The sequence below is a fragment of the Mytilus edulis genome, chromosome 11 (genome assembly GCF_963676685.1).
Source record: "Mytilus edulis chromosome 11, xbMytEdul2.2, whole genome shotgun sequence".
NCBI lineage: Eukaryota > Metazoa > Mollusca > Bivalvia > Mytilida > Mytilidae > Mytilus > Mytilus edulis.
This window is the reverse complement of record NC_092354.1, coordinates 1,005,740-1,031,614: the sequence shown is the minus strand read 5'-3', so window position 1 is coordinate 1,031,614 and position 25,875 is coordinate 1,005,740. Positions and strand designations below refer to the sequence as shown.

General features: G+C 33.3%; 2 protein-coding genes across 2 annotated transcripts in view; both read right to left on the bottom strand.

Annotated features, from left to right (window-relative positions):
- Nucleotides 1-2,801: 2,801 nt before the first annotated feature.
- Nucleotides 2,802-6,354, bottom strand: LOC139495371 (uncharacterized). Its single transcript, XM_071283678.1, has 2 exons — nucleotides 4,917-6,354; nucleotides 2,802-3,502 (listed from the first exon to the last, which is right to left on the bottom strand). Exons 1-2 carry the CDS (start codon nucleotides 6,352-6,354, stop codon nucleotides 2,802-2,804), a joined length of 2,139 nt encoding a protein of 712 aa, XP_071139779.1.
- A 6,631-nt stretch (nucleotides 6,355-12,985) lies between these two features.
- LOC139495370 (uncharacterized) overlaps nucleotides 12,986-25,875 on the bottom strand; it is a 33,522-nt gene continuing 20,632 nt past the window's right edge. The window contains exons 5-11 of the mRNA XM_071283676.1: nucleotides 25,476-25,551; nucleotides 24,710-24,967; nucleotides 23,382-23,819; nucleotides 20,640-20,779; nucleotides 18,102-19,295; nucleotides 14,405-14,888; nucleotides 12,986-13,510 (exon numbers count right to left, since the gene is read on the bottom strand). Coding sequence (XP_071139777.1) covers nucleotides 13,476-13,510; nucleotides 14,405-14,888; nucleotides 18,102-19,295; nucleotides 20,640-20,779; nucleotides 23,382-23,819; nucleotides 24,710-24,967; nucleotides 25,476-25,551 — 2,625 coding nt within the window. The 3' untranslated portion in view covers nucleotides 12,986-13,475. The remainder of the gene's footprint in view (nucleotides 13,511-14,404; nucleotides 14,889-18,101; nucleotides 19,296-20,639; nucleotides 20,780-23,381; nucleotides 23,820-24,709; nucleotides 24,968-25,475; nucleotides 25,552-25,875) is intronic.

Genomic DNA, 25,875 nt, shown 5'->3' with positions numbered 1-25,875 from the left:
AGTTGAAAAAGGCTTAACTCATCAGATAGACAAAAAATACTAGTGGACGTGGCAGGGTACTTATACATCCCGACACAAAAAGACACAATGAACAGATTTGACAGTATGTCAATCTCTTAATCAAACTTTTTTCAATTTGCCCATGTGTATAACAATGTATTCGATTTTAACAAAATAACCGTCTGTGTCATAGACACAAATTAGCAATAGGGTTCGATATCGCAAACTTTAAAAAAACATTAATTTTATCTTATCATCGGTACATCATTCGCTAATATATATATATATATTTGTTAAATAATACGATTAAAACAGCCATAATATTACCAAAACGGCATGTTACAAACTGGTGACGTCGACCTAGTCATGTAAATCACATGATATATATTGCTTTTCAGCCCTGTCCAATATTTCCCATACGGACTGGCAACGAATCCAGAATTACATGTTAACATATATTGTGCATAAAATTCAGAATTCAATGCGTATTCACATCATTGCCGGTCCGTATTGGAAATATTGACCATGTAGTAACATCATTGCCGGTCCGTATTGGAAATATTGGCGCTGTATTCAGCATTCGTGAAGATTTACGTAAAAGTAAAAAGCTGTATTGATTTTTGTCGTTCTTCGTCATTACTCTGTTGAAGTACATCCCTTTTATTGAGAGCAATATACATGTACGATGTGAGTATGCACGTTTGTAAACAATCATTTAAGATATGTTAACGCATTATGATTCTATAGATTTTAGTTGGAAGTCACATATATATATATATATATATATATATATATATATAAAATGACTGAATAAATAGTCAACGATCAATCTTACAGGGCGATGGATCATGTAATATGATTCTGTACACTACAAAATATAATATATAACAAGTCAAAAAGGGTACAACATCACCATAAAATAACTATAAAATATACAATATTAGATATTTCGGATAACAGATATCCTTCTTCAATAATAGCACGATGTCAAATGAATCATGTCAATTCAAATTGAGACTCTATCAAAATCTTGATTTATACAATTTAAGCGAACGCTGGAACAATTTTAAAATTTCCAAACACACCGCAAAGACTACAGAAATATGCCAAAAATAAAAATAGTTATTTACGATGTGAAATGGCACAACTTTAGATTTCCAAAGGATGTGACAGTTGAGATGTAATAACTGCATTGAGGGCAGTCCTCAAACAAAAAAATCAAAAATGTCCTTACCGATCCAGGATGGTATAAATTAGACAACGGTAGGGCAATTACAACGGAAACTACATATTAAAGCCTTCCAAACGAATAGCAGTCTAATAGTGATTGAAAAAATAAGTTTTGTATATTGAGCTTAAATAATTGAACGTGGCAACGTACTTATACATCATCCCGAATCAATGAAAACCTGTAATTTAAACGGTAATTTTAAAAATAATTTCGAACTGTAAAGCCAGTACTAAATCCGGCGTTGTTTGAAACAGGTGGTCACAGGAAAATGAGGGACTCGTTCTATGTTTTTTCATTTATGCCCTCTGGGGAGACTGTCCGTAACTTTCTTATCCAAAATCTTTCCCGAGCGACTCTGTCGACCTTCGACCAACACTCGTTGTGGTCTATGATCGTGATGGTAAGGTTTTTGAGATCAGCTTGTGTGTGTCCATGTGATCTCAAATGACGACTTACGGGTAGGTCGGGCTTGCAAGTATAGTCACTTCGATGACCATTCGTGCGTTTGTTAAATGGCTGCTCTGTCTCGCCAACATACTGCATGCCACATCGACACTGAAGGAGGTATACAACATTCTGGGTTTTGCAAGTTACATTGCAATATATAGTGTACATATATATATCAGTCTAAAGATTTGCACAACGGTACTGATATAAGGTGTTATTAAACGAAAATGTTGTTATAAAATCGTGTTGACAAATATTTCGGCTCAACAAATGGCCTTCTTCTTGTGTCACAAGTTTTAACAATACTGATACATAATGTATAAGGTGTGAAAATAGATCAGTGATAATACAGGTAAGTTTTGGTCGATTGATTTTAATCCTGAATATCATAATTTAAACAAAACACTATAAATCAATATACGTGTATGTGTATATTAACAATAAAAATAAGTGAAAAACAAAACTGCTAGTATTTCTTATTGATGCCGTTTGGGTGATGTACATTAAGTTCCTTTATCCAAAAGCTTTCCCGAACCTGTCGCTGTGCATCACTCCAGTGAATGTTCTGTTCAATCACTAGAATTTTCATGCGGTTAAAGTCATCAAGTTTGTGATCCGACTGTCTGAAGTGCTGAGAGACTGGAAGAAGTGGCTTCTTAGAGATATCACTCCTATGGCCATTGAGGCGTTTGTAGAAAGGCTGCTTTGACTCACCAACATATTGGAGGCCACAAACCGAACATTCTAGTATGTAAATAACATTCATACTTTTGCAGGTAACATTGCAAAATATCTTATAGTTATTTTCGGTTGCCTTACTGTGAAATGTTGACGAATGCTGCATCTGTAAACAGCATTTGCAGCGTTTTCTCCACACGAACGACATTCTCCAGGAGTACTTCTATTATCAGACACTTCAGCCCGCACTAGTAGGTTCCGCAGACTACTAGGTTGCCTAAAAGCTATCATTGGAGGCTCAGGGAAAATCTTGGACAGTTTGGCATTCTTTTCAACTGATTTCCAATGCTCACTAATGACACCAAAGCTGTTTTTGAGAGATGGGTGATAAGTAAGAACACATGGAGTCCTTTTATTTTTCTTTTTAACTTTGTATTCCAATAGTTCACTCCTCGGAATTGACTTCGCTTTCTGAAAGCTTTTTTTTGATATTTCTGTGTTTGTAGCCCCTTTTCTTCAAGCGAGTTTCAAGTTTACGCAGTTGTCTTTTAGTTGTTTCTGTGTTGGAGCATATTCGCTTGACTCTAAGTGCCTGACTGTATGGAATGCTCTTGGTAAGATGAGCAGGATCGCAACTTTTAGGGGACAAATATTGATGAGTGTCAGTAGGCTTAGAATATAAATCTGTAGATATGATGCCCTCTGTGAGCGAACTTGAAGTATCGAGGAAGGCGATTTTGAATTTAGACTTCTCATGAGTAAATTTGATACTTGGATGTATGTTGTTAGCATGAGTGATAAAAGTGACTAAATCCTCGTCGCTTTTATTCCATTTCATATCCACATCATCTATAAATCTAAACCAGGAAAGCGGTTTTTCGATGGAAGTTTCAAGGAGTTGTTTCTCTAATTTGCCCATAAATATGTTGGCATATGACGGAGCCATTTTGGTGCCCATGGCAGTTCCATTTACTTGCAAATAATGATCTCCATCAAAAGTGAAGTTGTTTTTCTTAAGTACCAGCGTGAGCATTTTGACCAGGCATTCAGTAGGTGGATATTTCACTGGTCTGGAATTCCAAACTTCTTTGCATGCATCGATGCCATCTGCATGTGGAATAATATATATATATATATATATAGTGTCTAAAAATAGCAACAATCAACATTCAATCTATCTAGGTGTGGATCAGTTTATAAATAAACTGATGCAGTTACTAAATTAAATTATATAAGTGTCTAAGAATGTAACTTTAACACACTAATGAGTGTTATAAAATTAGGTGTTATATTTTATATATTATTCACGCAATATTTCGCTAAACAAATTAGCTTCATCGGGCGTGTGCATCTATCTAGATGAAATCGGATGCATGACAAAAAATATCTTTGTAGCTTGAGCTACACAAAAGTTTAACATATTGATTAATGATCTGTATAAAACAAATTTTTGCCGTTTATTGTACATAAACATTTTTTCAAAAATTAAAACAAATAGTTGTTTTAATTAAATAGAAGTAAAATTTATGAGTTATTCCTTTGGTTTCGGGTAGAACTGTTTTTCATCCCTCTCATTAAGTCCATCAGGTTCAAGAGTACGTAGCTGATGCATCCAGAACCTTTCTCTCTTTTTTCTCATTTCTGTGTCCCAATTTTGGTTTACCTCAATTATTTGAAAGGTGATATTTTCAAAAGTATGTCCTGTTCTTAAGAGGTGTCTCGTAATTGGACAGTTTCTTCCTTTAGTATAGAACGACCGATGATTGTTTAGTCTGATGTTGAATGTGGTTTCTGTTTCACCAACATACTGCAGCTTGCAAGTTCCACAAGTAAGAATATAAATACTATTTTCCGTTTTGCAATTAGATGTAACATAGATGTTGTATCGCTGCTTTGTTACTGTGCTGCTGAAAGAGTGGTCAGTGTTGGCGGCTTTACAGCACTTACAGATCCTTCTACCGCATTGTTTGTAACACCCAAATTTTGAAGTTTCTTGTTTCTTTACTTTTGATGTCACAAGTATGTCTTTGAGATTTTTGGGTCTGCGATAGGCAATAAGAGGAGGTGATGGGAAAATTTCTTTTAAGGAAGAGTCATTTTCGATTAGACTCCAGTGCTTTCGGATAGAAGATGAAATATTTGTCAAATCGGGATGGAAAGTTACAACAAACGGAATTCTATCTGCACGGGTCGCCTTATTTTTGTATTCCATGAGGCTAGCTCGATCTTTTTCTTTAGCTTTATCAAAAGCGTCTGTGATGTTTTTGGTTTTATATCCTCTTGATTTCAGCTGTGTTTTTAGTTGTCCCAAACGATAGTTAAGTTTGGATTCAGAGGAGCAAATTCGCTTTAGTCTGATGGCTTGACTGTAAGGTATACTCCTGGAGCAGTGTTTCGGGTGACAACTTTTTGGAGAAAGGAACTGGTGTTTATCAGTTTTCTTTGTGTGGAGGTCAGTTGTAATGACCCCGTTTTTTTACAAATGTGGTGGTGTCGAGAAAAGCAATTTTCTCGCTTGAAAATTCAGATGTAAATTTAATTGAGTGATGGAACTGATTACAATGATCTAAGAAATCTTGCAAATGTTCTGCAGTATCGTTCCATTTCATGTCAATATCATCAATAAAACGGAGCCATGACAAAGGTTTGTATGGCACACTCAAAAGGATGCGTTCTTCGAGATCCCCCATAAAAATGTTGGCAAAAGAAGGTGCCATTTTTGTTCCCATACTAGTTCCGTCAATCTGTAAAAAGTGCTTGTCGTTGAAAATAAAGTTGTTATTTTCAAGAACTAGCTTGAGCAATTGAACTAGACAGTCAGTTTGGGGATGTTTATCCTTTCGAGTATTCCATACTTTTTCACACGCGGCTATTCCTTCATCTTTTGGAATATTTGTGTATAAAGAACACACATCCATTGAAACCAAAATTGTGTTGTTGGGTAAAGGACTTAAGGAATTCATTTTCTTCAAATAGTCAGTCGTATCTTGAATATGAGATGGTAGTTGTTGAACATGTGGTCTGAGATGGTAATCAACAAATTCTGAAATTTTTTCGGTGGGGTGGCCATTCGCTGATACTATAGGTCTCCCTGGAATTCCTTCTTTGTGAAGTTTTGGAAGTAAATAAAATCGACCGGCTGTGCACGTTTCGTCTGGGCGTAGATAATCGTACGTATCGTCATCAATTTGTTTATCTTTATTCATTTCTGAGAGGGCGTCATTAATTTTTTTGCTGATTTCATTTGTTGGATCACATGTTAGTTCTTTATAAAATTTAGCGTTTGAGAGTTGACGATTTCCTTCTTCGATGTAGTCTGCCTTGTTAATCACTACAACGGCACTTCCTTTGTCAGCTTGTTTGATAACAATTTTGTCACGGTCTTTCAAGTTAATCATGGCTTGACTTTCTGACTTTGAAATATTTCTGACTTGTTTACCACTGATTGAAGATCTGACCTCAGCTTTGACTGATGTAATGAATGATTCCAAATTGTCGTTTTTGCTTTTAGGGGGATTCCATGTACTTTTCTTTTTAAATTTTGGGATGCATATGTCTCCTTCATCACTCTCATAATCAGATTCATTCCTTCCGGCTTCTTTTAAATTTTTCTTCTGTTGTCTATTGAAATGTTCTTTCAACCGAAGACGCCTGGCAAATGCTTCTACATCTGTCTCAAGTTGTAAATTGTTGACGGTTGCTGGAGCTGGACAGAAATTAAGGCCTTTACTCAATAGTTTTTCCTCAGAGGTAGTTAGTTCTATTGATGACAGATTTACAACTAACTTATCTTGAACTGCGTGTTTCTGTTTTTTAAAACGTCTTTTCCTCGGTTGTTTTGATTTACCCTCTTTTAACAAGTTTAAAATTGGATCTTCTTTAAGAACGGAACTTTGATGGTTTAAACAGTCTCGTTTGAATTTTTTATTTTGTTTAGCTTTGAAATTTTGTTTCTCTATCCTTTGAATGTCGAATAGTCGTCTTTGAATTACGTCCATATCTTCTGGAGTAACAGACAGAGATGTTTTAATAAAGGTTTCATTTATCTCCGAATTAATTTGTTTGTAGCCGTAGATCGAAAAGGAGAGTAAGAGTTGAAGAAGTCGGAATGAACAATTAAATAAAATATCGTCCCAACGTTTCATAAATCTGATGGACTTGACGCCCGGTGTCTGAGGCGTTAATTTGATATTTAAACCTTTTGGTATTGTGTTGTTATCTATGTACGATTTAAGATTAGAAGCATGATGTTCAAGCTGTATTTTCTTTTTCGTTAAACTTCTTAATTTATTGAAATATATTTTGTTTTCCATGATCTTGCAAGGAAATAGATATGAACAGATTACACAAAATAAGATGTGTAATGAGTGTTGCCTGTGAAAATAGTATATAGTGTCTAAAAATAACAACAATCAACATTCAATCTATCTAGGTGTGGATAAGTTTGTAAATAAACTGATGCAGTTACTAAATTAAATTATATAAGTGTCTAAGAATGTAACTTTAACACACTAATGAGTGTTATAAAATTAGGTGTTATATTTTATATATTATTCACGCAATATTTCGCTAAACAAATTAGCTTCATCGGGCGTGTATATATATATATATATATATCTTTCAATAGCAATACAGATATTTTTAAAATAGTGTCAGACCACGGTTCTACTATCGTCATAAAGTCAATCAGGAACATTTTAGATTTTAGACTATTAGAAACTTCGGAGTAAAACGAAATAACAAAGTGAATAACTTTTATTATCTTCTGTGTAATATAAGCCCATCGTCTTTTAAATATGCAATTGCGTTTTATACTGTAAAATACCAAAGTGATTTAAACTATTTCCGACCGAGTAATATAAGCCCACTGTGAATAATCAATCAATTGATGTGCTCCTAACCACAGGAGGATGTTGCAAAAAGAAGAAGAAGCAAGCAGAAAATCAAGACATTTTCGATACACTTTACCTAATTTCGAATTCACTGATACAAAAGAGATGGTTCATGAGGGTCAGGTGCAGATCAAGGATTTTTTAAAGGAGAGGGAGGTCATATATAGCCAACCTTTGGAGAATTACTTGTAAAATATCTATGCATGTGTCATATTTGTATCTCCAAAAGAGGAGAATAGAATACCTGTTATTTCTTGTATTGTAGCCGGGATATATCACTACCATGTTTCGTATTATCCTCAATTAATGTGAATTTATCAAAACTCCAGATGAATTCGATGATGGAAATTTTACTGATAAATATGATGTATGTTAGCTACTCAGGTAATTCTTGTCAATTATGTACTAGCTAAAGTACCTCTTTTCAAGCACCTTTTACTAAACCTTTCTAAATAAATGGGAAATGTGTCCATGGGACACAGATGATGCTCCCACTTGCATATCATATAACGTTATAAAGGATTATATCTGAAGAACGGCAAAAGTGACGGTCCCCAAATTTGTACTTGAACTGAGTTTTGTGGTAAACGTTATTGTGTATAAGTTTCAGAACATTCGGAGGCAAACTAAAGTTGGAGAACGGAAACCAAAAATATAGCATTTTTTCCATCTGTGAAGGAGGATAACTCTAGAACAGCAAAAGTGACGTAACCAAAATTCAAATTTGATCTGTATTTTATGGTAATAAACATTGTGTATAAGTTACATAACATTTGGTTGAAGCAAACTAAAGTTAGAGAACAGAAACGAGTAAACTGCTGCGTTAAGCGCAGCTGGATACGCCCACATAGGTCCAACCCTGAACAGTTGGGGCAAAAATGGACACAATATTCAAGCTTGATACAGGTCTGAATTTGCTGAATTTGGATTGTTATTAAATATTTGACATCTTATAGGTTTCTCAATATATATAGTCAAAGAACTTGAAACCGTAATTATTACTAAATTATAATCCTGGTAGCTCTGATAACTATTATATGAATTGAATTTATATTCAATTTAAGATTTCTGAGTACATTTGTTGTCAGACTTCAAACAAATCCAGTTTATAAAATCCTAAATTGAGCTTACATCAATAGATATCAACAATTCATCAAAGTTTCATGAGAACTGCTGACAGCATTTTTGAGTTATTGTCCGAAAACTGGGAAATCCCCCTTTTATATGAATAAAACCCCCGAAACTTTGAAACGTCAAATCTAAAATTTATAAAAATCAAAAGGGAGCTCATGTTAATAGATATACACAATTAATCAACATTTCTTGCAAGTTGGTAAAAGCATTCTTGAGTTATTGTCCGAAAACTGGAACATCCCCCATTTTTTAACGAATAAAACCCCATAACTCGGAAACGTAAAATCTTAAATTTATAAAAAACGAAAGGGAGCTCACGTCAATAGATATAAACAATTCACCAAAATTTTATGCAAATTGGTTAAAGCGTTTTTGAGTTAATGACCGACATGACATGTTGACGACGGACGGACAGAAGGTCAGACGGACAACGGTATACCATAATACGTCCCGTAAACGGGCGTATACAAATTCAGCAATTCTTCCATTTTTAAAGGGGTAAAACTCTAGAACCGTTTAAGTGACACCACAGAAATTCAAACATTGATCTGTGTTTTGTAGTAATAAGCATTGTGTATAAGTTTCATAACATTTGGTGAGGCAAACTAAAGTTAGAGAACGGAAACGAAAAACCCAGCAATTCTACCATTTTTAAAGGGGGATAACTCTAAAACGGTTTAACAAAAGAGGGACGAAAGATACCAAAGGGACAGTCACACTCATAAATCTAAAAACAAACTGACAACGCCATGGCTAAAAATGAAAAAGACAAACAGAAAAACAATAGTACACATGACACAACATAGAAAACTAAGGAATAAACAACACGAACCCCACCAAAAACAAGGGGTGATCTCAGGTGCTCCAGAAGGGTAACCAGATCCTGCTCCACATGTGGCACCCGTCGTGTTGCTTTTGTGATTACAAATCCGGTAAATAGTCTAATTCGGTAGGTCACATTCAAGAAAGGGAAGGGGATTGTAGTTACGACGTAAGGAACATATCCGATATCATTTGTGAAACGGTTATTCCATAATGGTCAATCAACTCGTGATGGCGTCCGCAAAATTTACGAAGAGATGATTTCAACTTTACCATTTTGAACTCTTGGTGTAATAGCTTCCTTGTGAGCAGCAACCCTCTATCAAGAAAATCATGATAGGAAATGCAAGCACGGGAATATCGCATCAATTGGGAGATATATACCCCGTATTTTGCTACTTAGAAATGGAAAGTTCACAATTGGAAAGCAAAAATCATCTCTTTTGTCGTAAAGTTTTGTTTTCAACCGACCCTCATTGTCAATTTCTAGATGTAAGTCAAGATATGAAGCCGACTTAATTTAAGCGACGCCACCGAAATTCAAACTTGATCTGTGTTGTGTGGTCATTAGCATTGTGTATAAGTTTCATAACATTTGGTTAAGGCAAACTAGAGTTGAAGAACGGAAACAAATATCAGCAATTCTTCCCTTTTTAAAGGGGTTTAACTCTAGAACGGTTAAAATGACGCCACCGAAATGCACCCTTGATCTGTGTTTAGTGGTAATGAGCATTGTGTATAAGTTTCATAACATTTGGTAGAGGCAAACTAAAGTAAGAGAAGGGAAACCAGCTTTGGGACGAACGAACGTACGGAGGTACAGATGGACAAGGGCAAAACTTAATGCCCACTCAGCTACGGCGGGGGCATAACAATGCAATTTAACCTTACATATAAAAAGAGAGATTTTCAATCAAAGTTCATTCCTTTCACTGTATTTGCTTTGTACTGCTCAGTCTTGTTTTCTATGTTGTGTTTTGTATTCTGTTGTTTGACTTTTTGTCATCTTTTTTTGGCCATGTCTTTGTCAGATTGTCTCTGACTTTATGAGTTTGGTTATGTCTTTGGTATCTTTCACCTATGTATTACTTGAAATCGATCATTTGCAAAAATAATGTTTTGTTTATTTCGTTTTTGACATCTTTTGTTTTTAAGGTGAATAAGAATATAACACATTGTTGACTGCTGTGCCCCTATTTTTGACATTTTTACCTATTATATCTGTTTGTTTTGTTCACACATTGTTGTCAATATAATGGAATGCTATGCGTAATTTAAACAAGTGAAAGGTTTAGCTAGCTATAAAGCCAGGTTCAATCCACCATTTTTACATATTAAGGAAATACATGAACCAAGTACGAATATATGACAGTTGTGTTCCATCGTTTTAAATGCCTGAGCTTTGAATTTTGCAATTTTATAAGGAACTTTCCGATCCGAATTTTCCTTTTAGTTCGGTATGTATGTTATTTTACTCATTATTTTATATGTACGAATATGCTGCTTTTTGTGCCGATGTTGCTATGATAGGTTGGCCTGTCAGGTTTAACGTGTCGATGTTGCTGTGATAGGTTGGCCTGTCAGGTCCAACGTGTCAATGTTGTTGTGATTGATTGGCCTGTCAGGTTCAACGTGTCGATGTTGCTGTGATAGGTTGGACTGTCAGCTTCAACGTGTCGATGTTGCTGTGATAGGTTGGCCTGTCAGGTTCAACGTGTCAATGTTGTTGTGATTGGTTGGCCTGTCAGGTTCAAATTGTCGATGTTGTTGTGATTGGTTGGCCTGTCAGGTTCAACGTGTCGATGTTGCTGTAATAGGTTGGCCTGTCAGGTTCAACATGTGTTGATGTTGCTTTGATTTTTCGGCAAATAAATTAGAACAAGAACATTTTTTTTTTTTTTTTTTACATAAGTACTCATCAAAAATACATACAGATATAAACAAGTAGGAGACACTACTTAGACAAATAGTGATAAAATAACAAAATAAAAAAAACACAATGGTACCATGACATGTTAAATTTGTAAATCTTAATTTTTCAAGATATGTACAAAGTCACTAAATTTTGCAAAGGACTTTTATTTACACGTTTGGAATGATTGAATACAAGAAAAAATATATTATGTATGAAATTATTATTATGGGATTATTGTAACTGTTGCAACACCTTTTCTGACAATATTATAGAATATATAAAACATATGTTCACACAGTACCAATAAAAATAGCTGATAAATGAATAAACGAATTAGTTGAAGAAAATGAATAACTATACAAATATTGATATTGCTGATGAAATGAAAAGTTACATGTTGTAGAACTGCCAAAAAATATTGCCATTTGAACTTACAACCTCGATTTCTCTTTAATAATTACATTAGATGTATGTTTCATTGTAATACTTTATTTTGATTGGCTAATTGCACATCACGTGTTATTCCGTAAGCAATTTTATCACTCAATAAAACTTGTTCATTCATGATAGCACGTGGTCCCACAATAAAGTGCACAGGTGAATAAAATACAAAATTTATAAAATTCGTGTTTTCATGATAATAGCTAAAAAATGTAATTATAAGTATTGCATGCTTCTTTTTGTAACTTTATAGGGTTGTAAAAGCGTAGACCGTGCGCACATTTTTAGTATGAAGCGCTTCCGAAATTTACAAAAAGAAGCATTTAATTCTTAAATAAAAAAACAGACGTGCAACACAGAAAAACAACTCATAAAAGATTCCAAGTCGTCTGACAGTTGTGACAATTGATAAAGCTTAACATTCTGAACAGTTCTTGTCAGATTTTCTCTTTTTATAACGGTATTCAAAGTAATAGTCAAAACTTGTATTTTACTTCCCATTAGACTAGTTTAGCCATTTTGGCCATCTTGGTTGACAAGCAGGGTCATCGGACACTTTTATTTTTTAAACAAGATTGCCGAATGATGGTTGTGGTTAGTAAATTTGGCTTATTTGGCCAGGTGAGCTAAAAGGCGGATTCAGACTTGATAATTTCGCGGAATTTCCACGTAGTCATTTAACAAGCAAAAAAAAGTTGGAGAGTCAACGATTTTAAACTTTATCGATCACGGCTAAGAATGCAATCTTATGATAATTATATAAATAAATATGAATAATGATCTTGTTTTTTGCAAAGTCTTCGTCTAGTATAGTGAAGTATAGTGGAATACATTGTTATTTTATTGTTCATAAATCATCTTACCAGTATCATACACACCTATACAGGTAATTTCCAGTGGCTGTCTAAATTTCATTGACCTTAATCCCTTAATCTATGTTTAGTTGAATAAATTATTATGTTATTGTTTGTAAACCATCTTTACCAGTATCATACACACCCTTACAGGTAAATTTCTCTGGCCTTAATCCCAGACGTCTTCTATTACAGGAGCTGTGGTTGTATTCATTGTTATTTTGTTAACGTCCTGAACATGAAACATTTGCCACCGTACGTTAAGCAATTAACAATCAATCATTCAATCAATCAAAATTGTGTCATTTCAACGCAAAGTATATTGAAATGACACAATTTTTATTGATTGATTGATTAATTATGTAAAACTGAAGTAAATATTAAGTAATTTGGTCAATATGTTAAGAATGTTGGACATTGAAAGTATTGCTTCAAATGGTGTCTAACTGGGATTATATCAGTACGCTCACCTTATGAAAATGACAAAACTAATTCTTTAATGAACTGTTCTAAAAATGTTACCTTGATTTCACAACTTCGACTTGAAGCTTTCTTTTAATGATAAATCATATTGATGATTTAGCTTTATGATTAACAACTATGTTTTAACTTATCTTGAAATACTTGTTAATATATCAAACACATTCTGCATTTGTATGCGCTTGTCCTAAGTCAGTAACTTATTGTTCGATGGATGTGGTTTGTTGGTTTGGTTCATATGTGTTTCTCTGTTATAAGACCTCGGTCGTCCTGTATGAATGGTTTTACGCTAGAATTTATAGTTTGCTGTTTGGTGTGCGCCACCCTTCGTACTTTGACCTATTGTTAACTTTTATTACATTGGAACTCGAATGGAGACTTTTCAAACCGCATCTTCTTGTTTATATTTATTGTTTACCATTGACTTTTTAGTCAATTTAATTAGTAAATTATAGTTTGAGTAGTTCATTTCATTTTTCTAATATGCAAATTTTTCACATATTCAATATTTATCCCATTGACTGCAAATGGTGTATACAAAAATGAATTAACAAATATCGTTCAAATCATCAGATACCACACTATCGGAAGACTGCATGAATCTTGTCCATCAATTCTGAAAAATTCAAAATAAATTATGTCAAAAAATCATTTGTAAAACGTGTTTGCATCCGATACTGAGATAATATAATGTACCTAATTAGAGCAACATTCGTTTACCTTAACATAAAGAATAACTTAGTTGTGTTCGCTTTATCCAGATGATTTGTTGTATGTATTATTATTCATTTTAAGTTAGAATTGATGATGCAGACTTGGTTAAAGTATTTGTTTGATTTTTCCAGATGTTGTCATATTTTATATGCATCTAAATGATGTTGAACTACAGTTAAATCGTATACATAATAAACATGTCTGAAGCATATTTATGTTGAAAGATACAATACAATAGTTCAAAATATGTGAAATAGATCAACAAGGTATAACACACAAGTCGTAAATATCGATTTGTTTTCACTTTGACATTTTAATGTAATGGACACTATCTACACATATTATACAAAACGTCACACAAATGACAAGCACATCATGCATACAAATGGTTAGGTGTTCTAAATTCGGGGTTGATATATTTGGTTTTGTATACTTGCATTCCTGTTTTTCTTTTCTGTATAAAAGCAAGCATTTTTCTAAGAGTTTTGGAAAAGTATTATATCATCTGACGAGACTTGTTAATTAAAAGTTGTAGTTTATCTACCTTTATTAACAAGAAATGTAAACAGGATAAACTTTTGTATTCACGTTTTCCGATCGTAATCGTCAATAGCCGAGAACAAAGGGGAACGTTTTTTTTATGGCTTCAAAGCATTGGTTTTAGTGTTTCGTGTAGTAATATTTTACTGTTGTACTCTTTTCCATCCATTTCTATTTGAGCGTGGTGCTATCTGTCTTTCAAGATTTAGGATTTGTTCCTGTAGTTCAAACATGAAAAAGATATCACTTAAGTTACCTGCTTTCATTCGTTCTTTTATCACTTCAAAACTCCTAGTCTCTAATTCCATTTTCCTGATTTCGTCTAATCGTTTTACGTAGGATTCACCTGCTGGATTGTTACGCTGATCAAATCTAGTTAGCATATCATGAACTATAGTGATTAGTGTTTGGTATCGTGTGTCATCTAATGCAAAGACAGAAGAATGCTGCATTTCATTTCTGATCACACGTATCCGTTGAATGTCGTCACCAATATTATCTTCAATGGTAGAAATCTCGTCAACCGTTTCTATTTTCCTAAAGCCTTGACTTGGAAAGTTTATTTTTAAAGCACAATATTTCTTACACATTTCTGTTATGTCCAACTTTTTACGATCAAGTATTTCTCCAGTCTTTGTATCTAAGAATAAGCGATCGTATAAAACGCCTGATAATACCTCTAGAACTATCTTTGACATTCTGACGTAATTCTGTTCCTCACTACTTAATCTAACGGGAGCCTATAATATCAATGAAATATGTAATGATACAAACTTATGCTATATAATTGCCATCTATTAACAGGTAGATAGACCTACAAATATGGTCAAGGCAGTAAATACACCGGGACAGTGAAAAAGGATAGAACACAGAATTAATGATAGACAGAAAATATGGTCAGGGCAGTAAATACACCGGTACAGTGAAAAAGGATAGAACCCAGAATTAATGATAGACATACAAATATGGTCAAGGCAGTAAATACACCGGGACAGTGAAAAATGATAGAACACAAAATTAATGATAGACAGACAAATATGGTCAAGGCAGTAAATACACCGGGACAGTGAAAAATGATAGAACACAGAATTAATGATAGACAGACAATTCATGTTGACCTCAGAACATTCAAAATCACGTCAAATTTTGTTGAATAATTAAAAAACTATAAAAAAAGATATACATATATATATCATTGCAAGCATGCGATATTTGTACAAAGCACAATGTTCTTAAAGATATACTAGAAGTATTTCCATTCAACAATTATTTTACAGTCGAGCATTTTTGTTTAAATGAGCTAGCTACGTAGTATGTTGTTCGACAAAGATAGATATTTAGGACATAGGGGCTATTCAAGCTGCTATGATATTCAACACAACCAAGTAAACATGGCGTTCTTTTACATTGATTGAAGATGCATTATTACATGCATTGCATTACTTCTGCCTTGAACATACATAAAACCACTCAGAATATAATAGCAACCGGTCAGTAACATTTCTTTATTTTTCATATAGCATAGTATGATACGATCATAAACAAGTAAAATAGGATGGATAATTTGCTTAAAAATCATATCAATATTTTCGTTATACAGCGTTTATCCTATAGACGATCACATTAATTTTAGGAAAGCACTTAAGATGCTTAAAAAGGAGGCACTTAAAACACATTGTCAGGTGTGGGCGTGGAGCCTGTAGGATGGCTGTAAATTATCTGAAAGTTCATTTCTGATTTCAAACATTTAAATAGATATAACTCAATTGTTTTACTTTCGCTTTACGTGACATTTTTCATGTCATGTTATTTGTTTTTCAACCCGGAACAGAAATATGAATCGATGAAGACCCTAGGGTAACCTGTATTTGTTTTCGCAAATTGTTCCTTGATATATGAAAAGCTATTCATATATTAACAATGCAACCTTTATTTTATATGAAGGTCCCACAAAAAATCTAAAAAGTTTGTATGTTTTTTAGCTTCTCTCATGCGATACCTTATTTGGTGACTTTTTAGGCACTGGCTACGGTTACATGGAAATGTAACAATAATAAAAATATTATTTTTCATTGGTGACTAAATGCCGGAATGCATGGGGTTGGGTAAGGACCTGTTTAATTACGAATGTAACAATAATTATTGAGACTACGGTTACATTGCGTTATTATTACATGACAAACAGCAATGTACGATGGGACAAGTAATATGTACTAAATAATAATACATTTATTTTATATTTACAATACATACATTTATTACATACAATTACTTTACTACAGTAAGTGGTTATTAAAGCATTTTAAACTCCGACACATTTTTGATGAACGACATTGCGTCCTCTATGGATACATGTACAAACAGAAGTTCCCAGAATTTAAGTTACAGTTATCAAACTTTGCCTTGCTGATGTAACAATTTGTTTTAGAACTGAATTTGTATAGCTGTATGACATTTGTGTCTTGATATAGTTTCAATTTCGTTTAAAACGCATCCCAAGTTTTAAATTTTCACCCTAAACAACATTGGTAATAGGAATATCTTCATACATTGTTCAAAGTATACTGACAGTAAAAAGAGTAGGTGTGCAGTCAAATACTTAAAAGTGAAACCATTGTACTATATTTTTCGTCTTTCGCCCTCCTAATCTGGAGAAGTAGCTTTAAGAACATCAAAACCATTAATACACAAAACTATTTAAACAACATTTGTTGAAAAATAATATTTATTATTTATCATTATTACAAGTATTATTTAGTACATATGAAAGAATCAAGCAATACAACTATAAGTTTAATAAATCTAGCGTACATTGCTGTTTTTCATGTAACAATAACCTCAGCGATAACGTAATGTAACCGTAGCCTCAATAATTATTGTTACATTCGGAATTAACCAGTTCCTTACCCAACTTTGCATTCCGGCAATTAGTCTCCAATGTTACAATAGTATTTTTATTATTGTTACATTTCCATGTAACCGTAGCCAGTGCGCACTTTTTATGTGTTGCGTCTGAATATGAATTATAACCCTCAATAGTAAATGAACAGGTGGAACAAATCCTTCTGAACAAACAAAAAAAGAAGCCACATAAGAACAACACAAGTCTTTTTAATATTCAAGTTTATTAACGAAAACTCTTTCTCTGATCGGATTACGGTAAGGTGAGCTTTAAATTATAAGTCATAGTGTGGATTACGCAAATGTTTGAAGTTAATCGGGTTTTGCGTACATTTCCTGTAAAACAAAAGTTTCGTTGTTTTCCTCTTAAAATTGATGTGTTAACCTCAGTTTTAGTTTGCAATACAGATCTGTTTTCTCTCAACAGATCTATGACTTTCCAACAGCGGTATACTACTGTTGCCTTTATTTGACTGACACATTTAAAAAGACTACGGATTTTCTTATCCCAGGCATGGATTACCTTAGTCATATTTGGCACAACTCTTTGGAAATTTGGATCATTTATGCTCTTTAACTTTGTACTTGTTTTGCTTTATAAATATTTTGACATGAGCGTTACTGATGAGTCTCAGGTAGACGAAACGCGCGTCTGGCGTACTAAATTATAATCCTGGTACTTTTGATAACTAATTAGACAAAGTCGATCTCAAAAACTTAACTATCTTTACTGATACAAGAAAAGTAAAAGATACACAATGACAAGCGTTTTATTAACAAAACAACACGTGCATGTCTGTGAAGAAAACAAAATCACGCGCGATTTTGTAAATGAAACTGATAGTTGATCCTTACGTGGTACAGTCGGGCATATCAATGGCGAATGGACCCAATACTTTTATCTTTATCACAACCGGTCCACACTGATACTGACATTAGCAACAAGTACACATCAAAGGAATAAATATACAAATTACCAATAATTGGATTTCATCGTGTCACAAATATATGCCCACTAAATGAAAATAATCTAAAACAAATAGAAACATTACCTTTGATTTCTCACCAGACCAATAGTCTTTATATTTATGAGTTGTCGCATGTTCTTCGCAATAATATTTTTTTCCATCATGTACTTGATCAAATTCATGGAATCCTGTGTCAAAGGAGAAACTGGTGGTCTCACACTTCCATTTTTTCTCGAAAGATACCGTTTTCAACTTGTATCGCGTGTTGATAATTCTGTTGATTTCTCTTTCGACAATTTTTAAAACAGCTTGGTTAACCTCTGTATCTACTTCATCCCATTGCCATACTTGCAGCTGAATCATATGACTACTCTTTGCTAATACAAATTTTGCACAGCCAGTTCTGTCAATATTGAATACACAACAATCCTTGAAGAGACCTATCTCGCCCTTTACCACTGCTAAAGGATACTCTCGTAGACAAGAGACAATCAGATTGCTGATTAGATACGGCGGTAAAAAACTAAAGACAAAACACAAACATGTAGATTTGCTAGCATTTGGAACGTTAAACAATACATCAATATCCTTAATTTTTAATGTTTGAAGCATGCATGGAACGTAAAAAACACTATGCTCCCTTTGTACATTTCCACTTTCCGTCAGTAGCAATGGATAGATGATAATGTCAAACTTTTCAATTACTTCCAGTATATGCTCTTTATGAATCCTCATGTCTGCTGATTGTTTATTGAATATTTCTTCCAATAGCTTAGGATCCATCTTTCCTGTTTGTTTGAAGTTGTTCCATTGTAAGTGTGGTAATTCCAGTTGAAACTGCTGGGCTGTAACAATGCATGTAAAGGCATTTGCTAACCATTGGGGATCAAGTATGATGTATGACGGAATGTCTTCAAAAAATATCACGTTACCAATTTCATGTTGATACCTGAGAAAGAGATGAAGCTCCTTGTCATCAGTTATCGGAAGGGGTATTTTATCACCTAGTTCTTTTAATCTTTCAAAAGAAATTATTTGTTTTCCGATCGTAAGTTCAGAGTTGATGGCTTTTTCCATCTGAATAAATTTAACAGGGTATTCTCGATTCCAATTTGTGCTACTCTTTGCTGTGGAAAATATATCATTCCTCAATTTTCCAAAAGCATCTTCTTCATCCTCTGTGTTGGATATCAGGTGAATTGATCTCAGGTGAAGCTTGGAATCTTTAAATATTTTATCAGTGTAGGATTCGAGACGTTTTCTGCATTGTTCTTCGTCCTTTCGCAAAAACAAAAACAGTATTATTGTATTATTTCATTATCATTTAACTTAAACAGTCTTAGATACATGAATTATTATGAAATGTTTTTGGCTGTCAGTAACTATTACTATTCTCATATCTGTACTTTTCTGTGTCTTTCTTCTAGAGCGGATGTATAAATACTCTGGCTTTCGTAAATTGTTATGATATAAGTTAGGCTGTTAGTTTTCACATTGAATTGTTTCATATGTTTCCAATCGGGATGTTTTTAAGCCGGCTATATGGTACGGGTTTTTCATCAGCATCTGTTAAACAACACAGGGCATCTGCCATTAATCCCCGCTTTTCAGAGGGGTTCATGTTGCCCAGTTTTAATTTTCCTATGAGCATTGTGTTCTGTATATTGTTGGGTTTTTAATGAAAGTTTTTATTTTCTATATTCATAAAGAATCGAACACTGGGGCAAAAAGTTTGTTACTTTTTAAGAACGGATGTTGACAAAAATTAAGAATGAGTGATAAAACACTACTTATTGAAATTAGCAGACACCAACACATGCAAAGAGAAAAAAGTGTATATAGTAATTATAAAAATCAAATTGATGGTGAACATTAATCCGTCTAGTGACTTGAATAATCATAATTTTGACAAATAAAGAAATGTTGATAAACCTGTCAATACCAAAAGAAACTATAATCGTGACATCCTTAAAAAATGTCTTTAAAATAAGGCAATGTTAGAGTAGAGACTAAAACTACTAATACAAAATTGATACAATTGTTTTTCATATTAAATGTCAATTTATTTGCAATATTATTGACTTGTAAAACACTGGTTTTCTTAATTTACTATGTGTCAATTTATAGGCAATTTTAGGCTAGTACTGCTAGCATCATCTCATTCACACTTCACTCAAAAAATGTCCTTGAGAACAACTTTAAAAACAAAAACGACAATCAGCATTGACGAGCATGACCGTCAGGACAGAAAAAGATATACATTATAATCAATATGACAAAGGTACATATTCGTACAGTAAAATGAAATAGATATTATACAATCCAGACTGAAACAATTTCGATAGTTTCTATTTAAACTGCGCTCTGAATCAGCGATTCGTAAACAGCCCGTTATATGTGTAAGACGTCTTGGCAAACTTGATCTAATCGTATCTTATAGATCCAATACATTGGTGAAGTATTTCCAATGTCCATAGTCTAAACTTAACTAGAATACCGTTTTTATACGAACACAAGTTAACATTACCTAAATATTTTCAAAGGGCCAAATTCAGTCGTCAAGTTTTTATAAACAGAGACTAAATTAAAATGTCTACTCCATTGTTACTTTGAGTTAAATACCTGAAATTTGTCCTTGTGTGTACCAATTGCAATAACTGGTGGATCTAGAAGGTTGTGAGCTCCTTCGAGCAATACAGCTTCAGTTTTGTCGTTTATGCTTCCATAACAATGTATTGTATCCATCCAGAAATTGAATGTGCCTGTGATGAAAGACAAATTAATATTTAAATATTTCAGTGGACGACTGCACTTGAAATGTGTCTGAAGAATATAATTACTTCATTCAATAAAAAAATATATAATGAGTTATCCTGCAGACCGTTATAATATTGCAAGTAAAAAATATAACTATTTAAATCAGTGTATAAAAAGAGGCGAAAGTTACACACGGGCGAATCAACATTCATCAGTCAAAAAGAAAGCGATAACGTTCGGGCAAATTAAAAAAAAACAAAAAAAATAGACAAACAAAAGAAAGCGATAACAAATGGGCAGATAAAAAACTCGAAAGAATAGACAACAAAAGAAAGCGATAACGATCGGGCAGATAAAAAAAAACAAAGAATAGACAACAAAAGAAAGCGATAACGATCGGGCAGATAAAAAAAAACCAAAGAATAGACAAACAAAAGTATGCACAACATTATATAGAACACAATCGAGAGAACCAAATTAACCTTGCATAAATCAGGGTTGAATCGAGGTGCTCAAGAATGGTACGCAGATCCTATATCACATTCCGCACCCGTCTTGTTGTTTGTATACATTCGGCGATGAGTCTCACTTGTACCTCAGAGTCGACGTAAATAGAACGATATTGTGGTAACTACAAATGGAACATGCCTATGTTAATCTGGTAATAAAGCCAATTTAATGATGGAGTGCATAAATTGTCCATGTACAGAAAGCAAAATGCTATACATTTATAAAACATATTGTGAGGCGCAGCTTGATACGAGCGGAGAGGTCGAACCCTAAACAGTTTTGGCGAAAATCGACGCTTCATTCATGCAAGCTTGATACAGATCTGAATTTCGATTCTGATAGAATATTTGACACATATATAAAGCTTTCTAAAAAATATTTTTTACAAAATTATAAACAAACCTACCATGCAGTTCTGCATAGTTAGATTCAGCATATGAAAAAAACACCATTGAATTCAAATGTTGTTAAAATCAAACTAAATTTAATTTGGACCCATAGGTCCTCAATGTGGATCAATTTAAAAACGGGGCAAAAATCCCAAATCTGAAGATACGGTTACATTTAGTATAATAAAGAACCCACCGTGTTCTAGCCTAATTTTGTTATTATCAAACTAAATTTAATTTGGACCCATAGGTCCTCAATGTAGATCAATTTAAACACGGGGCAAAAAATCCAAAATCTAAAGACACGGTTACATTTAGCATAATAAAGAACCCACCGTGTTTTAGACTTTGAATTAAATCCCATTGAATATGGTCAAGAAATGAACAATTGATACATTTGTATTAGAAAAGTTTTATTTTTGTTCCGTTTTTCATAACAGTTCAGACCATTGACCCAAAAATCAATCCCAACCTTCATTTTTTTATATGAAACCTTGTGGTAACATTTCATCAAGATCCAATCACTAATATGTAAGATATTTGCGGTCGTATAACAAAGGATGTTTGTATGAGATAAGAAGAAAACAACATTTGTGGTGATATCTTTGTAAGCACTATATAAAATAGGTTAGCTACACGTATATTACACGATTTTACGTGTAAAAGAGAGGGGAAAGATATAAAAGGAACATTTATAATCATAAGACGAAAATAAACTGACAAAGACATGACATAGAACGCCAAAGACTAAAACGACAATCAAAAATATTCAAAACACAACGTAGAGAACTTAAGACTAAGCAACAGAAAACCCAACCAAAAACCGGGGGTGATTTCATACACTCACGGAAGATTCTACTCTACATGTGCACCCGTGGTGTTGTTCGTGTATTTTAGAACCTGGTGATAAGTATAATTCGGTAGGTTACATACGAGACAAATAGTTATCAAAGGTACCAGGATTATAATTTAGTACGCCAGACGCGCGTTTCGTCTACATAAGACTCATCAGTGACGCTCATATCGAAATAGTTATAAACCAAACAAATACAAAGTTGAAGAGCATTAAGGATCCAAAATTCCAAAAAGTTGTGCCAAATACGGCTAAGGTAATCTATGAGTGGACGTGAATGTAGTAACGACTTTTGGAACATATCCGTCATCATCTTTAAAACAGATATTCAATGACGTTAAACCAAATATTGATGGCGTCTGTGATTTTTTAGAAGGAATAATTTCAACTGCACCTCTTTGACACTTGTCTTGATAATTTTTTTGTGAGCAGCAACCTTCTTATAAGGACACCATGATAGGAAATACAAGTCCTAGAATATCGTATCAATTTGGAGATATATACTTCATGGGAAGACACTGCTATAATGTTGCTACATAGAAAATGAAAGAACAATTGGGAAGCTGAAGTCATCTCTTTTGTCACAAACTTTTGTGTTCATCCAATCCTCATTGTCAATTTCTAGATGCAAGTCAAGATAGTAAATGGTTATATTAAATGAAACACGAAAAGTAGTGTCGTTTAGAGCAAATAATAAAAATCATTTAACAAAAAAGCCACGTATTAAAATTTGCTGTCTTAAATCTTTAGTGTCATTGTTTTTATATGAACTGAACATCAAGAATAATTTGTATCTACGTATAATATAATTATATCTTTAAATTTGATAAGGAAGCACAAATTGACTTTACAAACCGTAGGATACTGTGTCATCTGTGTCATGTAAATTTGCTAAGACAAGAAAAATTGCTTCTGAATTCAAAAACGTTTGATGTGTGTTGTAATACTCAATGTCACCAGCAAAATCCCACACTGTTAAATTTGCATAGCCGTCTTCGTCTTGTAAGTCTACAGCAGATCCAATTATGCTTAACAGCTCATCCTTTGCCAGTTTAGACAACGGCGATTCTGTAATTTCCTGATAAGCAAACTGATAATTCATTTCGGCTTGAGGTTCTTCGTCATGTTCAATATTTTTGGTGATTGTGACCTTATTATCATCTGTTGATATCTGATCTGATGAAGATATCTCCAATATGTCATGCTTTGGTTTTTCTTTATCTTGATGCATCTTTTTGACAATTGACTGCAATATTCTATTGTTGATACTTGTTTCTTTCACTAATCTTGTATCTACAAAAAAAATAGTAAAAAGTGTTCATAGTATAGAAGAAATATATGGAAGTTATGATTAAACTTCACCGATTTCATATGTTATACAATAAAGAAACAATAAAGAAAACCACGTCCACCCCTTTCTCAGAAACTAAACACATAAAACAATAATCTGTTAAGGCAACATTCATTATCAAGAAAAAAGTTAATTAACAAAAATACCCAACTCTGAGGAAAATTCAAAACGGAAATAATCAAATTACAGTAGACATAAAGTATTTGCTAAAGGATTAAATTGCCATATACAACACTCAAACCAGACATCCATCTGATTAGATATTTTCATTTAGTTTGTTTGCGCTAATTGGATTGCATTCTTGAGAACAGTGTTTAATAAGACGTTGAAGATCATATAAACATGAAATGCAGGCACTAAAAATTTATTAAAAAAAAATCCTATAAATTACACAGCTTTTTCAATATAAAAGAGTACACTGCAAAACAGTATAATTATAAAAATAACATTTTTACATATAATAAAACGGATGCGAGGATAAGTTTACATAAGCATAGTCGTTTTTGCGAATAAAAATATTTTGCGCTAATTTAGTAGAGATCATTAGTCTGTATTCTAGTTTAAATTACATCCAGCATGCCTATCTTTAATTCCATTAATTGAATATTGAATATTTATATTAGGTCTGCTACATATGGTTGATACTAGTTTCTAGCAAAAATGTCTTTCCAAGAATTGAAAAATAAAAAAAAAGAGTAAATACATAAAAACAGCATACACAGAACTTGAAAAAAACTTTAAAATTATGTTTACTATGTTTTAGTTTTTCTATGATAACTTTGCAATAAATAAAACATGCAAAACGAGAGTGAGAAAAAAATCGCATATTTACCTAACACTTTATTCCATTCCCAGTTACTTAGATTTATTCGACATCTCCGCCGATGAATTTCTATACCATTTGTGCTTTTTACGCTTTGTAACTCCTCCCCGAACAATCTTCGTACTAAGGAAGTCTTTCCAACAGATTTTTTTCCAACAATTATTAAATTTATATCCCGTCTTCTTTCTGAACCCGATTCAAGGGCGTTCAGATAAATGGCAATCGACTCATGATCCATCTTTTTTATTTGTTCGGGTATTTTGCTGTCTGAAATGTAAATAAATAAATGTTTATCCTAAAAAGTCTATAGTAAGAGGTCTTACTCGTCTACCGATTTATACATATTAGGTCTGAGACATACAGTTCATATTAGGGCCTTCTCAATCGATTTATGAATTTCGAACAGCGGTATCCTACTGTTGCCTTTATGATTATGGTGGCGTCACATGCCTTGTGACAGCAACTAGTAAGACTGATATTGACGTCACATGCATTGTGAGAGGAACTAGTAAGAATGATTATCCAAAATATATTCAGCACGTTGAGGAAAAAATAAATTAGATGAGAATGATTTTAAAGTTAATGTGATCATGGTGATATGTAATCAATCAATCTTCTTCAAAAGCCTACTTCTCTTTTCCCATCAATTTGTTGTTTTTTTTTCATAATTTTTCATTATAACATTATAAGCAGAAATCAAGGTTTCTGCATATTAGAAACAGGTAATTATAAATCATTTCAGCCGGTATCTGAATAATTAACATTAGATGATGACCTTCAACTACTGGTGCTGCAGGTTCCTGTAAATGGGTGTCAGGAGTTACTTCTGGGGATGCCTTTGACATGACAGTCTACAAAAAAAGAATATGCTATAAACTATCATGCCCCATGTGAAAACTTATCAAATAGTTTAATACATATACTTTAAAGGCCCATTTTTGTCAATGAGAATAATGATTTTTAGAAAAATTTCAAATTTGCCCATACTTTGCACATAATATTTGGAAAATGCATATAAAATCAAGAAATACATACGTCAGACACATTATTCTTTATAGAGAAGTTGGGAATACATATTTTCAAGTTGTTCGTTTGACCAGGCTGATGATACAACCCACACTAACTGGCACTTCAGTTGTGTGATGGTGACTTCTGTCATAAATCCTAATACCCAA

Excerpts from the sequence above, each read along its gene's own strand:
- LOC139495371 (XM_071283678.1), bottom strand. The coding sequence starts at position 6,354 with ATGGACGTAATTCAAAGACGACTATTCGACATTCAAAGGATAGAGAAA. Across the intron at positions 3,503-4,916 it reads GCAAGATTTCTTAGATCATT|ACACTATATATATATATATA; the intron begins GTAATCAGTTCC and ends TGCTATTTTTAG.